Here is an 18,400-nt window from a genome sequence, read left to right as displayed (position 1 = left end):
AGAAATTGTAAGATGTAGAAATGAATGGAATCTAGGGAACCAAGGCAAATTTTACTTTTTTTTTTTTTTTTTTAACCAAGACATTATATTAGTCACATCATTATGTTAGTCCCCATAGTCCCCACCACCTTAGAGCAAATGTAAAATCAATTCCAAATTTCAGTGTTGAACTATTTATGACAGAAATACCCCAGGGGTGGCCTGTGGTGCTGATGAATATCCTGCACTGAGCACAATGTTGGTGTTAAATTATGGTGTTAAAACATGCAGACAGACACAAGCACACAGAAAACCCTGCATATGTGTGTCAGCTTGTACCAGATGATTAAAAAAATTAACAAGACATATTTTTATCCTTAGTTAAATTGTAGTCAGTGGGAAAAATTGCATAGATGGAAACAGAGAGGAAAAATATTTCCTGAGTGACAGAGGAAACAAATACAGTAATGGTAGAAGGGAGGTCCATCCTTTTCTTCTTTTAGAAGCAGCACTCATCTGGAGAAGGTGGATGAAGATACTGAGCTTTATCAAACAAATACCAATTAATTTCAAATAAACAACACACCATACCCTAACTCCCAGACAGGCTCTGGGGTTCTGATCAGCAAAACTATCTGATTAGTAATGTAAATGACTAACACTGAATCCCAAATTTTGAAGTTTTGTAGACATTTAACATCTTGAGTTTCAAGTGCAATAATGTGCTTTAATGTCATTTTAAAATAGGTGATTTCCTGGATCTTCTTGAAATAAATGTGTTATATCAAACAATTTACTCAGAGGCTTTGAAGCTGCAATTTTTCCATAGATTTTACATAGTAAAATATGGATACTGTGGATGAGGTATTAACACATATTTTCCCCCTAATTTACTTTTCTGTATAGTGTTTTTGGGAGGCGGGAGGGATAAGGGACTTTTTTTAAATTTTTGGTTTCATGACTGCACCACTTAATGTCACACTGTGTGAAACTGAAGTTGCTATTCTTAGGCAAATTGTTAGATATGATTAAAAACAAATCTCTCTAACTTTCTAACTCATCTGGGAAAAAAAAAAGTGAGTCATTAAGATGATAATACAAGTAATCTTAAAAAATCAAAGATGATTAAACTGATTAATCTTCATTTCTTTAAATGCTAGATCATGCTCTTATTATTTATAAAACCATAATGAGCTGTAATTAAATGCTGGCAAAGTTTTTACTTTCAAGTAGTTTGACCTCCTACTGCAAAAAAAAAAAAAAAAAAAAAAAAAAAACCAAAAAAAAAACCAAAAAAAAACAAAAAAAACACCACAAAGAAACAAAAAACCCCCACAAACACATAGGAAGCTATCCTTGTTCCCAGAAATTCACATTTTTGTACAAACAACCCACTCTGTAAATGTGGCTGTCTATATTAATATGCTAATTTGCAAAGGTACTTTTATTTTTACAAAGTTGCTTTTTACTGTCTCACTTTCAGGGCAGCATCTTCACTGAAGTGCAGATTAAATTGAAAAAACTTGCATTAATTCCACCCTAATTAAGCATATGCTCAGTTTCCTGAACTGGAACTGTACTATGTAACATGCAAGGGTTGGGCTGAAACCTTGATTTTGCTGCTGTAAAAACAGCAACAAGTATGCAAAGATTCCATCACTTACACGTGTGCCCCTGTGGGGAAAATGACCCAATAAATTCTGAGGTCGTGTTGCTTCTAGCCTGGAAGGTGGAGGGGCAGAACTGTGTGCCAGTCAGCTCTGCCTGCTGTGGTGTGTTCCTGTGACTCTTCCTCCTCCGTGTCAACAACAGGTTGATGCCTGGCTTGTACACAGTGCTCAAGAGCAAGGTTCACAGGGAAATGAAGGCTTCAGCAAATACATGGAAAATTAATAAAATGAAATTTTGCCCTCAGCCCTGGTGCAATGAAAGAAGTGGAGTGAGAGCCACAGGCAGCTCTGTCCTTACACCTTGCTATGCTGGTGAAAAATGAGCTATGGGAATCCTTCGGGGATGACGAGCTTTCTCTGAAGTTGTCCTGGTTTCATCTAGGGTAGAGTTAATTTTCTTTTTAGTAGCAGGTACAGTGCTGTGTTTTGGATCTAGAATGAGAGTAAAGTTGACAACACAGTGAAATTTTAGTTGTTGCTCAGCAGTGCTCACGGCAGGCAAGGACTTTTTTAATGTCCAATTTCCTGCCCATGAGCAGGTGCACAAAAAGTCAGGGGAAAGCATGGCCAGGAGAGCTACCCCAAACTGGCTAAAGGGGTACTTCATACCATGAAGGACATAAACTGGGGGGATTTGGCCAGGAGCTGCCTATTTCTGTTTGAGGACACACTGAACATCAGTCAGTGGCTAGTGAACATCACTTGTTTCTCTTGGGCTTTGTTCCTCCCTCTCTCTCCTTTTCATTATTAGTATCATCAATATAATTTTTAAAAGCTTTTTTTTTTCAATTATTAAAGTGTTTACTTTTTTTTCTTTGCTTGTAAATTTTCCTCGCCACTAGAAGCAGAAGGGAATGAGTGAGTGGCTGCATGGTACTTAGCTGCTGGCTAGAGTCAAATCACAACAAATATCCAGCACAGGCATCTGTACAGGCTCCTGACTAGACACTAGCCACCTAAAAAATGATGCCACTGTGTTTTCCCTTGCAAGCTGTACTTCTCTGTGTGGTCATCGTGTAACCAACATCTTTCCCTCTGAGGGATTCTAAGGAAAGCTGCAGCACCCTGAACTCACTTGCAATCAAGCCCTACACTCCTCTAACCCTGCAGGAGTTTTGTGTGGAAGTTTTATAACATGACTTGCTTGCCTTAATTACAAAGAAAGATCCTGCTGGCATGACTGCCACGTGAAAACCTTCACAAGAGTCAATCTTGGTTAATTTGCAAGACAAGCAGACAAATCTCAGCCCAAGTTCACCTTGAGGAGCAGCCTCTGTCAGTAAGGCAAGAGGTGGGAGAGCCGCTCTGTACCTTCAAACCTCTCCTCTGAGGTGCTCTCCCACTGAAGTCACACACGGTCATGCCAAGTTAGGATTCAGCATATGGGCAGAACAAAGATCTCTGAGGTGGATGGTGAAGTTAAAGCAGGTAGAGATAAGAAGTAGCGTGAGCCTTTCAAAACAATATAAATTGTGCAGCTGTTTGGTATCCCTAGCAGTGAAGTGACCTTGCAACACCCTCCCCTGTGTACACCCCTGGCTACACATCCTGCTTTGTCCTGCTTCAGCTACAAGCAATTAGCTGTCTTTGGTTTTATCTCTGAATATCCAGGTTTTACACTATAAACATTTTATTATCTGCAGTGCAGCTATTGTTTTCCTGTTGTTTCTTCTCCTACAGAGCAGCTTGTTATCTGCATCTTAGTCCCCTTCAAGTGTCTTCTGCTCCATGTTGAAGAAATTACGGGACTTACTGAGTGATTCACTGGAGGTTAACACAATTATAAATTGAGAAATGAGCCAAGAGTTTCATTACAATTGTCTGCGTGTCTGATGGCATTTTCTGCAGCCTGGGTAATGTGAAGCTGTGGTTTGTGGGAACCTGTGGAAACATGAAAGCATTGTAATGACAGGAGGTAAACTTTGTATAAAGGAACATTTGCAAAGACTGTTGACAATGATGGAATTTCTTTCCAAAAGATTATAGTTGCCAAATTTTCTTCGAGAATTGCATTGACATGAAAAAAAATACCCTTTTTTCTTTTTCTTTCTCTTTTTAGTCTTATTTTTCTTCTCTTTTTCTTTTTTTCTTCTTTTTCTTTTTCTTTTTCTTTTCCTTTTTCTTTTTCTTTTTATTTTTCTTCTTTTTCTTTTTCTTTTTCTTTTTCTTTTTCTTTTTCTTTTTCTTTTTCTTTTTCTTTTTCTTTTTTTTCTTCTTTTTCTTTTTCTTTTTCTTTTTCTTTTTTTCTTTTTCTTTTCTTTTTCTTTTTTTCTTTTTCTTTTCTTTTTTCTTTTTCTTTTTCTTCTTTTTCCTTTCTTTCTTTCTTTCTTTCTTTCTTTCTTTCTTTCTTTCTTTCTTTCTTTCTTTCTTTCTTTCTTTTCTTTCTTTCTTCCTTTTTTCTCAGAAGGGAAAACATTATAAATATTCTTTTTTAAAAACTATATGAGAAAGACTACTTAGGACAATAGCCAGCATAAAAGAAGCGTTGAAAAATCAAAATCAATAAAAAGTAAATAGAAGTTAAAGTCGTAGAAGAACATGACAGAATCCAGATAGGCATTTTGATAATGCAAGAAAGTGATTATTCAAAGGTCTGACAGTTTCTAGGATAATAAAACACCATGACAACTTCAGTAGTTTTAATTTGAAATATTCACACAACTGTCATAGCTCCATCAAAACAGCAAAAATGGCTTATATTGTACAGACTTTGAAGACCAAACAAAGAATATGATGTGATATCATGTGAGAAGGAAATATGTAGGCAGGTGCATGTAACTGATGTCGGTAACTCCTTACAAATGTAATTCATTTTCATCAGACACTGATGGAAAAATGGAACTACATGAATATCCATGGGAAACAAACAATCAAATGGAATCCAAATGGATGAAAAAACGAATTAAAAATGCAATAAAAAAATTCAAATAAATAGAACCCTGGAATCACTGAGGCTGGAAAAGACCTCTAAGGCCATTGATCCAACCATTCCCCCAGCACAGCCATGGCCACCACTGCCCCATGTCCCAAGTGCCACATCCACACAGCTTTTAATTCCCTCCAGCGATGAGGACTCCACCACTGCCCTGGGCAGCTGTGCCAGTGCGGGACAGTCCTTTCCACAAAGAAATCTTTCCCTGATGTCCAACCTGAGCTTCCCCTGGCTCAGCCTGATGCCATTTCCCCTCCTTGTCTCCCTGTTCCCTGGGAGCAGAGCCCAACCCCCCTTGGCTGTCCCCTCCTATCAGGAACTGTGCAAAGCCACAAGGTCCCCCCTGAGCCTCCTTTTCTCCAGGCTAAGCCCCTTTCCCAGCTCCATCAGCTGTTGCTCATCAGACTTTTGCTCCAGACCCTTCCCTAGCTCCTCTCTTCTGGACATGACATAGTTTTGAAGAATTTGCTCTTCTGTGCCATGTTCTCCTCAGGATTTTTTCCATTAAACTTCCATTATGATTTTGTAGTTGTTGTCTAGGATTTTGTTTATTCAAAAATCAAAGAAAAGATTAGTGCATGGTTCAGAAGTACAGTCTGCAGTTAGCAGCAGCAATAACAACATGAATCAGTAAGTTTGGATTCTAAACTGAAAATATGTCAGAAACAATTTTATAAGTTTTCATCTCACCAAAACACTAGCTCAAAAAGGCAAAGAAGATGGCTGTCTGAGCCTCCCTCTGCTGTCAGCTGCAAGACAGACTTCTTCCCAGGCAGATACATCTCATTTTATGAGACACTTCTATGACATGTGATAAATCCTGGTTTTCTGCATGGATTTTACAGAGAGTCTAGCCAAGTAATTTAATTTCACCATTTACGATGTTTGTAATTAACATTAATGTATATCCTTCATTGTTAATAAGCAGCAAAAAAATGCATTTACCTTGACTTGCAGTTCAAGTTCAGAAGGAAAATTGAAACCTTTCATTCTTTGTGTAGGACATTGGTCTGAATAATGGGAAACAAGACTCTTTCTTCAGTACAGACACTTCTACCTACCTTACATTTAATGGTTTCAAGAGAAAGTGGAACTGCTGGTGTTGGAGTACAGTTACAAATTTCAGAGGAGTTTTAATCCCAAAAGCAACAGAATTGAGCCTGATGCTAAGGTAAGAAATTCATAAAAGTACAGATTCATGATTCATAATATGAGTAAGGGAGCATCTAGTAAACAGTGTTTCATAGTCATGCAGTGAAAAATAAAAATAAAAGCAAAATATAATATCATATTCTTGAAGTATTTTCAGTTTCTCAACCAGGCACCAGAAGGTACAAACTGACAATTTTTTGATATATGTACCAAAAAGTTACTCACACAGAAGTAACCAAATGAAAACAAGTTTTTAAGAAAATAAGGCTAAACAAAAACAAAGCAAAGCAAAACATAACAAAACAAAAACCTTTATCTGTCTCAGACTGAACTGATATTTCAAGGTTTGAGAAGCATGAAAATAGAGCAACTGTCAAAATGAAAACCTAAAAGTTGACATTCACATTGTCTGATAACCAGTTGGCTTATCTTGAGCAAAATACAGAGTAAAATCTCATTGAAGTGAAAATATTCAGCTGGTTCTGATCATGAAAACTTACTGTAATACTGTTTTGAGAATTATTTTCTGGAATGATAAAACTTCAGGGGAAAAATACAATGAAAGCTCTATAATGCATTTCCACTCTGAGTAATATACTGCTCCGTGTTAAATCATAGAATCACAGAGCCACAGAATGGTTTGGGTTGGAAGGGACCTTAAAGACCACCATTTTCCAGCCCTCTGCCATGGGCAGAGACACCTGCCAGTGTCCCAGGTTGCTCCAAGCCCTGTCCAGCCTGGCCCTAAATAAACACTCCCAGGGATCTAGGGGCAGCCACAGCTTCCCTGGGCAACTGTGCCAGGGCCTCACCACCCTCACAGAAAGGAATTTCTATCTAACATCTGATCTAAATGTACTCTCTTTCACTTTGAACACGCTCCCCTTGTTCCACCACTACAGTTTTGGATGAAGAAGGCAGATTTCATGTTGATCTTTTATTTCCTACTAAAGGAGAGTATTGTAGAGGGAAATGCTTTCAAAGGCACTGCTGCTCTCAGGGTTTTCCTTGAAGCCAGTAAGGCAACTCATGGGTGAAAGAGTAAACAACTGCATAATTCTTTTCAGGAGCAAAACCATACTGGCAAAACTAACAGCTTTGATAAAGGGCTTTCCAGAGAGTCAAGGAGCTGGAAGAAACATGAGCTGCCCTCCTAACTTCAGACAAAATGGACATCAACACATTTTCCATGGACTCAACTGAGCACACAGCTGATTCCTCTGGGGTCAAAAAAAAAAAAAAAAAAAAAAAAAAAGAAAAGAAACTGAAAACTGTTCCATGAAAGCTGTGATATTTCTGCATAGCTAGAATTTCAAGAGGGGTTCTAACAGCTACTTTAAAAGTTAAAAAAAAGCTTCTAGAAAGAATGTTTTGCAGTTCAGACTTACAGCGCATTATTAAAAGGAGCTTGAGTAGTTAACCTCTAAATTTCTCAATGTAATTAATATTTTGGAGTGACTAGTAGGTAAAGGCTTTTGTATATTTTCTGAACAACATTTTAGTAATGCCACAGGTCTTAATTAATAATCTTTTTAATATAAACCTGTAATTTAACATTAGTATGGCATGAGCTTGATTAGCTTTAATGTATTTTTTAAAGATTAATATGTTATAATTAGGTATTCATCTGTTACACATTTTAAACAGTAAGAATCAGGTGTTCATCTGGAGTAAAGAGACAAGGTGAAAGTATCAGCATTAAAGTGAAAGTATCAGCATTTTCAAACAGCTGGTCCTACATGTTTCTGAAAATCTGATGATAATTAAAGACATACAAGCATACATTTACTGATCTAATGGCTTTGCTGTTTGAAAACACTGAAATTAACATGTTACCTAATCATTTAGTTCTGTATTTTTCTATCAAATAGCTATGGAATTTAATGCATATAATATTTAAGTGTTTCTTAGAGCAATGGCTGAAGAATCAGGGAATGGACACAGATAAATGCTCCAGGCCAGGCTGGATGGGACTCAGAGTAACTTGGTCTAGTGAAAGGTGCTCCTGCCCAAGGCAGAGGGTTTGGAATGAGATGAGCTTTGAAGTCCCTTCCAATACAAACCATTCCATGATTCTGTGAATGCCTAAGCAATTCATGCCTGCTCAGTGGGGGATGGAGGGTGCCTTGCCACCACATAAACATCAAGATAATGATTTACTCTCTTTTCCACCCACTTTTTGCACAATTTTTCCCATGTTGTTCAGATAAGATTGAAAGTGTTTGTTCTTCAGGCTGGTGAATATAACTAAAACTTGCTTTAAGAAGGAGTAGAGACAAAGCCATTTCATAGGACAATAAAAATCACAGGCACGCACAGACTATAATTTCACTGAAGCCATCATAAAATAAAAATAATATTTAAAAATAATTAACTCTTTTTTTTTTCAGCAGTGTTTCTCTTAAGTCACAATTTTAATTGCAGATTAGTTTTTTTCCTGTAGTCCTGTTGATAGATTTGAGGAAAGCAACATACATTATTAACTGTACTGTGTGGGGATTCACATTTCAGACAACAGCTTTGTCTGGCCAAGCCACTATGGCCAGTCTAATTGTTGCAGAATTGTCATTAAATGGAAATGATGCCCAGGAATGTTGAACTTAATGTTATGTCCTGAAATAACATTAATAACATTACAGTTGTTTTAATGAAATTCATAGGAGAAAAATGTCATTTAGCAAAGCAACAATATTATCCCTGGTGCCCTGGTCAAATTCCAACCTGGCTGATTGCATTGTGATGCCTACTATTTTTCAGCTGTTTGAATTTGGTGTGCTTGTGTGCCTCCCTGTTTGTTCATTGATATGTTAATGCCCTAAATCACCAGCTCATTGCTGCCTGTCACTCCAGAGTTAGTTGGCTGTCACTCTCAGCCATCCAAATGCTTTTAATGAAGCTGTAACCACAGTGCACGACCTTGAAAAGACCACTTTCAATCTACCTTCCCAGAGCTCAATCATTTACTTAGATATTGCTTAACCTTACAAGTGAGCATAGAGAAAACTTACTTCAGTGTTTGTTAAACATACAGCATAGCCTCATGTCCCAGATCTGAAATAATGAAACACTGAAAAGCATTAATATGCTCTTAAAGCTGGGCACAGAAGTGTCATCCCACACACTAGGGCTTCAGTCTAGGTCAGGAAGGTACTCAGAGCAGTATCTGCTCAACACCCCCACTTAACCAGGATTTGCTTTGAATTGTGGAGTGGAATCTGCAATGGATGAAATTAAAGTGAAGATATATTCTAGGAGCACAACTTATACACCTCAGCGCCAATTAATTATGCAGACAACAGCCATGGAGTAGAGATAGTAGAAATTTAAAAATAATACCCCAAAATATGGACTCCATAAAAAGTTGCTTTTCTTTACTGTTGGTTCATTATGGACACACAGTCATATTCAAAGACTTTATTTAAAGGAGCAGATCTTCTCTACACTGCCTTACTAGTCTTTGACTTAAGGGTCAAAGTCTGGATGGCAGAATACTTGAGAAAACCCTTCTGACACTGCCAAATGTGTTGGCATTTTTAGAGGTCATGGGGAGGAAAAGCATTCTGAAGGCCTAAATTTTGCTTCGTTGAAAACTTTTTAAAATGTAGGACCACAATTTGGATTTTCATTGTTCACATATTCAGGCAGGATCATCAGTGGTGGCTTCATAGAACAGTTTTTCGTGTGTTTGTCACATCTCACAGGCTTAATTTCTAGTATTATTCCCAAAACCATCCCCATGCCCCTTAATCTAATATGCTGTAGGTGAAATCCAGATATTCATGCACAGTAATTTTCCTGTTTGTGAGACGAGACAGGATTACCAAGGAGCATGTAAAAAGCCAGGTATATATTTTTATATATGTTGACAGTGATTAAAATATAAAAGTTCAACAAAAGTTGAGATCAGAAAGAGATAATGGCAAAGATCTGTAAAAGAGTGTCTTCATACCAATTAGAAATAAAGCACTGCTGAAACCTCATCTAGGGATAACTGTTGGTAATCAGTTGTATCCTGCTTTGGAATCAAGTGAATTTCCAGTTCTCTCAGCAAAAAAACTGAGCCCACACCCTTCCCAAACCCTCATCCCTCTCCTTCTGGTGTAAAAGCACATGGCATCCATGTTAAACTGCAGCTGGATTGTCACCATTAGGGTTTTGCCACCGCCTGATCTGGGGAGGAAGCAAATGATCTGGAAAACATATGCGATGTTTTAAATGTACATAATCAGATTCTTTAAGACTCATTTCAGGCTCAATGCTGTCTTGGATTTTCTTCAGGTAGAATAAAGAAGACAACAGAATGGGAAGAATGACAGGATAAGTGGAAAAGAGTAAGACAGGATTGTGTGAGCACAGATGCTAATGAACCAAAAAAACACCATTTTATTTAAGTGTTACATATGTCTGCACAGAAGTCAGATATTTGAAAGCAGTTCTAGTTATAGATTAGGCATATTTTCTGTTCAGTACCAGGCCACAACCAAGCCATTCTAATGTGATTTCTCTCTAGCTCACTAGTACAAACAGTAAGGAAGAAGTAGAGGAAGCAAAAGGAAAAAAGTGAACAAAGATTATTGAAGACATTGAGAGAGCCACAGCCATTGACCTTGTAGTCAAAAAAAAAATTATGTTTCTCTATGGGTGGTGGTAGCTGAAATCTTGTATACAAATCAAAGTGAATTCAAGTCTTGCATGCATGTCCCCTTTTCACCTAAACACTCTGATAGCACAATCACTAGATCTTCAGGCAGATGTAGTCTCATTTAGATTTCTTTCTTTTTTCACTTTTTTTTTAATCTGAGGTTGAAAAACGTTTAATTAAATCTGTTTGGGAAAAAAAACCAAACCTCTATTTAATGGCAGAAACCAAAGGTATTTTTCCACAAAGGTCTTGACTGAAGCTCTATTTTGAATATATATATATATATATGAATATAAATAAATCTTTTGACAACTCTAGTCAAAGTTTTTCAAGTAAAAACAGAGAAAGTTTAGATGTGATTTGCCAATGCTGCTTCAAGTTCCACAACATATGAATGAAAAGCACCACAAACACTTTAATTCATTACAAGTTTGTCTCTCTTTGATTAAACCTCTTCTTGTGCTAATAATTCTCAGTAACACTGCACAACATATGCTGCAGAAACCCCTGAGGCAGCCAAGCAAAACCAAGCCAAAACCAGCAGAGACGTCTCTTACCTGCCTGAACTCCTCAAGGTCTATTTTGTTTCCCACCAGCACCACAGGGATGTCATAGGTGTGCCGGACACGATAAATGAGTTCCTTAAACTCAGCTGCTTCTTGAAAGGATTGGCGGTCTGTGATGGAATAGCAGATAATGAAGCCTTCTCCACCTCGCATGTACTGGTCCCTCATGGCTGTGAATTCTGCCTGCAGAACAGGAGGAACACGCTCAGTAATTTGGCAAAAAAAATTATCCATCTGTAAATAACAAACTTGCAGAAAACTTCCTCGGCTCCCTACATAAATTTACATTGCTTGTTTTACCCTTGTAAAAACTGCTTGCTGAAATTTGTGCATCCTTCTGGGTTCATCAACCCCAATAATAGGGATTTCTCTTAGGATTTTTTTTCTTTTCCCATCAATGGAGCTCTGTCCACTAAGAATGTGAAATTATTATGCAAGTGCCTGCATACAGAAAATATTGTCTCAGGTATTACCAGAAACTTCTTCAGTGCTGCCAGTACAAACAGATGACTTGCAACTGAATGAATATTAAAATTCAGTGTAAAAGAAATTATATTACTACCTAGGAACTGGAGACAGGTACAAATTCCTTATTATGCACTCAGTTCAAAAGCTCAGTAATATAAAAAAGATATTCATTGGTCCCCATCAGTTTTGGAACAGTGCCTAACAAAACAGGGATCTGATCTGCAAAATGTTCTACTTTTTTAAAGGGTCTCAGAAAAGATGAAGGTTTGACTTCAGTGTGGGGTAACGTCATTAAATGAGAATGAACAATTTTAAACAGTGCAAGAATTGGCCCCATTTCCTTCTCCTGCATTTTTCTCATTTTATGTTTATTGTCACAGCAATACTTCTTGTTAGTGGTATGTTTTTTTTTTTCCAGAAGGTTTTAATGACTGACACACTGTACAATAAAAATCAAGATTTAGTTTTCAAAAAATAGACTCAGGCACTGTGGCTTGAGAATATGTTTTAAAGCCAGTATCTTTCTCAAGTTTGTTTGTTTTTCTTGATCACAGCCCAGAATAACCCAATACCATGGCAACAGTCGGTCAGGATCAGAATGCTCCTGACAGAATCAGTTCTCCAGAGATATTAAGATGCAGGAAGGTCTGATAAAAAAGGAATGCACATATCAACATTGGACCATTTCTATGAGCAGCAGCACTCAGCATAAAATCCTCTATTTTTTACTCTATTGAGAATTTAGGATTTTTTAAAACAGTTTAGTTTACATATATATATATCCTCAGCTCTTGCTGAAAATTGAAGGGAAATGGATTTCTTATGCTCTTTTAAAAGTCTTAGCCTTAAATCTCTCTCAATACTTGCTCATGTTGATTGACAATACTTACTGTGAATAGACTTTCATATTGACCATTATCATTTATTTATGATGTATCTTTTACCCAAGGGCTTTATATATCATCCAAAACATTTCACCTGCTGCAGGAAAAAGTTCGTCCAACTAAGCTTCAAAATGGCAGACTAATAGGCAATTTAAGGGTAGGATTCTGCTTTGAGACTTACTCAGAATTTGAAAATCTCTGAATTATCACCCCATAGCACCCCAGGAGGGTTTATTAACTACTAAGCTACAAGACAGAGTGGGTCAGGTCATAATGTAGCCCATCCTCTCGAAAGTGGATATGCAAGCAATAGAGCAGCTGAACACTGAAGATATCAAACAGAAAGGATTCCACACTCTGTGGTTTGGACAAGAGACTGAACAAAGCTGTGTCTCTGTTCCCAGATCTCTTCCAGCCATTTGCATTAGATAGCTACTAGATTAATAAATGATGCAATACCAAACTATACACCACATTCAAAGTCTCCAAGTTGAGAGCAGGGAGTGCTAATGACTAAACACAGTCATTAAACCCATTATCTGCCCTCAGACCCCAGGCTTTTACACCAGAACAAAGATCTCACTGCAGCCTCCATCCCATATTGTGACCCTGATTTTCTCCTCTTTGCACCAGTCCCTTAGAACTGTTCTACACCATTATTAGGAATCTCCTTTATAGGAAGAACAGAACTAGTTCAGGATTCCTTCAGGCTGAGCAGACAACGGAAGCCTCCAGTGAAGTTAAATCTGTGGATTAGGCTTCTGAATTTAGGTAGCTGTGCAGCTGCAGTCCACTGACTAAGCTGTCCTTGTAAAAAGTGGTAAACAATTCAATGCCATTAATGAACTACAGGCTGCTTCTAATGCTGGAAAATAATTATACCATTAGATAACTCATTAGCTATTTCTTGCACCTATTATTTATTTTTAGAGGGTTTATACAACTGAGTGGAGCTGATGGCTAAAAGCACATGTTTTCACATGGAACCTAATGCCCAGCCCAGATGACCTGTCTCCTTGAGTTAGAAATTTCATAAATCAACTACTTTACCATTCTATGACAGCTCTGCACAACCTTTTACAAAGAATGAGCGCTGCTTAAGTGAGGTGATCCACCTCTAGGAAGTACTCAGAGCTTTGTACACTCATTTATAGGCATTTATGGCAAACCAAGAAGGAATTAGGTCACACATCCCTGTTTAAGTTACTCACAGTAAGTGATGTTCTGGAGCATGAGTACTCCCAGGATCACTCCCTAGGGATGCTTAATGGTTTTCCCTGACTGACAGGAGGCCCTGGGTTCCTAATTTCACATACTGTAAAGGTGTCCTTCGGACCTTGGTCCTGCAGGGGATCCCCTACTGGCCAGTCCGCAGTAGCCCAGATAGCTTGAAATCCAACCCACCAAATGATGGGAGGAGACTCAGAGCACTGCTGTTCTCGTGGGTTTATTGCAGGTGTAGCAAGGGAAAAAGGAAGCAGAAAAGGGTCAGGGAGACAACCTCACAAGAGGGGAGCTGACTCTGAGAGCCCACCCCCAGAGGAGGAGTCGAAGATTATAACCGAGGGAGGAAAGGCGGGGTCAGGGTACAAAGGACCAATAAGATAGGATGGGGTGATGAGGGGAAAACCAGTGGGAGAGGGGGAGAGGTGTGGCTTCAACCAGAGAACCAATAACAACACATAGAACAGGGAATTCTCTAGAACTGGGGATGGTACAACGGGGTGATGGACATTAACAGGGAAGGATACAACCAATGATAGACATGAGGAAAGGCGGGAGCCGTAAGGCAATTACACTATTGCAGTATCCCAGGGCAACCCTGTTGAAGCTTCCCCTGGGCCGCCTCCCACATCTCCCCCATTTTTATTAATTAAATAAACATCCCCCAAAGTTTTATTAATGGCTCTCTGGAAACATTTCAAAGTTGTCATTACAATGAGGAAAATTATGAGAACCCACAACAGTCCTTGGATGATTGACACAGCCCATCCTGGGATGCCCCATTTCGCTAGCAGTTGGTTGTTAGGATCCACAGCTGCGCTTTCCACTTGAAGAGTCTTAACTTGTTCTAGGATCCTTTGGATATTTGTCTGGATTGACATACTTCTTGATGATAAATTGAAGCAGTACATTCTGGCGAAGTCCTCACAGCCATGGCCATGGAAAAGTAGTAGAAAGTCAATGGTTGCCTGGTTTTTAAGTGTCGCGTGCCTGGTGGTTTCTTCATCCACCAACAAGTCGGAAAGTGCAGCGGACGTAGCGTTGGCCTGCTTACTCAGCCAACACCCCAGGTGAGAAAGCTCACCGACGGCCTTTGCTGCTGCATACCATGGCAAGAAGATAGATGCAGCTGCCCTCTTGGCTTTGTTCCAATTATGGATTTGAGAATCACAATTTGGGTCAAATTCAGCATAGGATCTCTTTTGATGAGAAAATCGATTCTCTTCCCTCCAATTCATAATTTGGGTTTTGTTGGGGGTCAGCGTGGTAAGCTGGCCAAGTCGGCAGGGACCCTCTTTGATCTTAGATGGGATCCCTGCCCACACCCTGTCACCATAGATAAGAAAGACCCCCCTCGGGAGCACCTTGGGAAACGAGGAGGACTTGGATACAGTATTGGTGGTGTAGTTGCACCAATTTGCTGCATTCTATCTCCTGTTGTGGGGAGATACATCCTTTCTATTAATCTCATGAGATCCAACCGGATGGAATTTAGTTGTCTCTGCCCAATCTTGCTGTGTGGGTTGGTAAAGAAACCTCACACAGAATGTGGCTTGCAAGGAGCCCAGTAGGTCCAATTCCTGAGGCTCCTGTGGTGCATGTGGTAAAATCCTTGTCCACTCGTCCCAAGTGTCCACAGGGTTGGGCTTCTTACCTGCATAATGGTAGTCTTTGGGTGACAGGGTTACCCCCACCAGGCAGGTGTACAGCAGGTCATCGACACTTCCCATGGCCAGGCAAAAGTTGTCTTGCTGTAGTGACTTCGCCAGCATGACCCAGTCATTCTCACGTGGCTGCGGCACAATCCATCCTACTGCTACTTGGATAGCGATTAAGATGGTGATGGTAGCCGGGGGAATCCCTCTGGGCATTGCTGGGGTTGTTATAGGTGATGCCATTCTGTTTTTTCAGGGGTGGAAAAGACATGTATTACAGAGTGCAAATACATTTTCTTCCCCTATCTCCTCATCCTTTTTCCTTCCTTCCCTCCATCTCCTCCCCCTTCTTTAATAAAATAGGGATAACAAAAAGAAAAGGTAAGTGGGGAAAATGGGGTTGGGGTTTAAGGGGTTTTAGGGAAGAGGTAAGAGGGGAAAGGTGGAGGAATCCAGGGTGAGGGAAAAAAGTGATTGGGATCCTGGAAGGGTGGTTGGAAATATCTCCTGGTGATTAAAACTCTGGCGACAAGGTTAGGTGTCTTCTTTTTCCTTCGCCACCAGGCCACCACATCGTCAGAAATGTTTTGTGTAGTCGTGGTAGGAGGTGCAGCCGTGGTTACTTTTTCTTCTGATGGTGCATCCAAATATGGCTTAATGCATTTGCTGGGGATCCATCTTGGGCCAGCCTCTGTTGAAATACAACCATACCCTCTTCCCTGTGTTATTAAAGGGTATGGACCTTTTATCTCCTTGGACTCGGGGTCCCTGAATAACACCGGTGGTTTTTCTTTTATTCGTGCATGGGTATTGTTATGGAAATGGCGCAGTGTGGGTGGATTAGGCTCCGCAGAGGAGCAATTCATAAAATTTAATACATAAAGCTCCTTGCACAGTCTTTCTGCTGGTGTCATTAACAGTGAGGTGCTGTTGCTCTAGCATGTTTTTGAGGGTTTTGTGGGTTCTTTCTAAAACAGACTGACCAGTGGGGTTGTGGGGGATGCCAGTGTTATGGCAAATTCCCCACTGCTGGATAAATTGTGCAAATTGTTTGGAGGTGAATCCCGGGCCATTATCTGTTTTAATATTCTTTGGAACCCCTAAGGCTGCAAAGGCCATGTAGAAATGTTTTATAATGTCTTTAGTTTTTTCTCCTGCGTGAAGGGAGGCAAAGATGGCTCCAGAAAACATACCCATGGAGACATGGATGTATTTTAGTCTCCCGAAGTGAGCATAGTGTGTGATATCTGTTTGCCAGAGTTCTAATGCTCCCAAACCTCTGGGGTTAATACCTGAGGCGACAGATGGAAGCACCAAAGGCTGACAATTAGGACAACTGGTAACTATAGTTCTAGCTTAGTCTTTTGACAGTTTAAACTTTCTCACCAGCGCAGGTGCATTTTGGTGGTAAAATGCGTGGCTTAATTTAGCCTGTTGGAAAATGTCTGGAACAGACGGACTTGAATGTGTGTCTGCCATTGCTAAGAGATATGCTCTCCGATTACCCTCGTTGATGTAGCCTGGCAGGTCTATGTGCAACCGGACATGTAGGATGTGATAAGGTTGCTCTCGGTGGAAGACGAGACCAATTAATTCTGAGAGCAAGCTGAATAATTTCTTGTTTTGTACTTCCTTGAGCAGGGTGTGGTCTGCCCGCTCTGCTATCCCAGCCACATAAGCAGAATCGGTTACCAGATTGAAAGGTATTTGAAATTTTCGGAATGCCCTCACAACTGCAGCAAGTTCTGCGATCTGGGGGGAGCCTTCAACCACCTGAACATCGGACTCCCACTTCCGAGTGTTTGGGTCCCTCCTAGTGAACACTGACTTGTGGGATTTTTCTGACCCATCAGTGAACACTGTGATGACATTCTTGATAGGTGTCTTACTTTTAAAGGATTTTGGAGCCAAATGTAAAGAATCCCAAAACAACTTGTGTTTGGGATAATGGATTGAAATTTGACCAGGATAGCTGTCTAGTGCAATTTGAAGATGTTCATTAGTTTGTAGAAGTGTGTCCAATTGGTCCAAATTAAAGGGTAAATAGATACAAGCCGCATAGCACCCTGCAAGGGTTCAGAGGCGAATTCGGCCTTTGGTGATGAGTTTTGCCATCAACTCTGGTGGTGTAGTGATGGTCTTGTGCGGGGTATGTGGCAAGAAAATCCACTCTCTTATAATGAGTGGGTCCCTGGATGTGCTGTCCCATTGGAACAACAGGACATGATGGTGGGGTGACTCACGAAAAATTCCAAGGTTAATGGGGAGGGACCGCTTGACACGGTGGGCTTGTCGGGTCTTCATGGCAGCAGCAACTTTCTCCAGGGCTTATGCGGGCCTCCGGCGTCAGGGATCGATGAGATGATAGATCATCATTGCTCCGCAGCAGGTTGAATAGTGGAGAGAGCTCCGCGGTGGTAAGTCCAAGGAGAGGGCGGATCCAAGTGATGATCCCACACAGCTGCTGCATGTCCCTCAAAGTCTTGGGATCTTTGTTGATGATGAGACTTGGAGGAGTTATGGTCCTCCCGGTGATGAGAAAGCCTAAATATTTCCAGGAACTGGACAGCTGAATCTTGTCCTGCGCAATCTGAAATCCCACAGTCTCTAACGCACTGATGGTTTTAGTAAGTGCAGAGTCCAAACAGGATTGAGTAGCAGCACAAACAAGAACGTCGTCCATATAGTGGAAGATAATAGCTTCAGGGAAAATTTTCGCACTGGTGTTAAAATTTGGGCCACATATGTTTGACAGAGCACAGGGCTGTTTTTCATCCCTTGAGGCAAAGGGGTCCAATGGAATCTCCTGTAAGGTTCTCCACGATTGATGGAAGGCACGGAGAATGCAGACCTGGGGGCATCTCCAGCAAAGAGCGGAATGTAAAATAAGCAGTCTTTAATATCAATAATTGTGATTTGCCAATCCCACGGGAGCATGGAGGGATAGGGGAGGCCAGGCTGTAGGGGGCCCATATCTTCAATGACCTCATTGATCTTTCTGAGGTCTTGGAGCAGTCACCATTTATTTTTTTTCCCTGTTTTTTTGATCACAAACACCGGGGTGTTCCAGGGATTAGTTGATGGAACTAAATGCCCCAAGCGTACCTGCTCCTCAACTAAATCATTGAGCGCTTGTAATTTTTCAGTTGGAAGGGGCCACTGGTCCACCCACACTGGCTTATCAGTCTTCCATTAATGAGGAGGGGTGGTGCGCTCCACAGCGGCCCA

At 40.2% G+C, this 18,400-nt stretch overlaps 1 protein-coding gene across 2 annotated transcripts in view; it reads right to left on the bottom strand.

Annotated features, from left to right (window-relative positions):
• Window positions 1-18,400, bottom strand: part of RIT2 (Ras like without CAAX 2) — a 186,571-nt gene that overhangs the window by 79,069 nt on the left and 89,102 nt on the right. For both annotated transcript variants that reach the window (XM_068175955.1, XM_068175954.1), the window contains exon 5: window positions 10,933-11,124. In XM_068175955.1, coding sequence (XP_068032056.1) covers window positions 10,933-11,124 — 192 coding nt within the window. The remainder of the gene's footprint in view (window positions 1-10,932; window positions 11,125-18,400) is intronic.

The sequence above is a fragment of the Anomalospiza imberbis genome, chromosome Z, assembly GCF_031753505.1.
Source record: "Anomalospiza imberbis isolate Cuckoo-Finch-1a 21T00152 chromosome Z, ASM3175350v1, whole genome shotgun sequence".
In the NCBI taxonomy this organism is placed as follows: Eukaryota; Metazoa; Chordata; class Aves; order Passeriformes; family Viduidae; genus Anomalospiza; species Anomalospiza imberbis.
The sequence above is the reverse complement of the archived record's forward strand: the minus strand, read 5'-3'. Positions and strand labels throughout refer to the sequence as shown.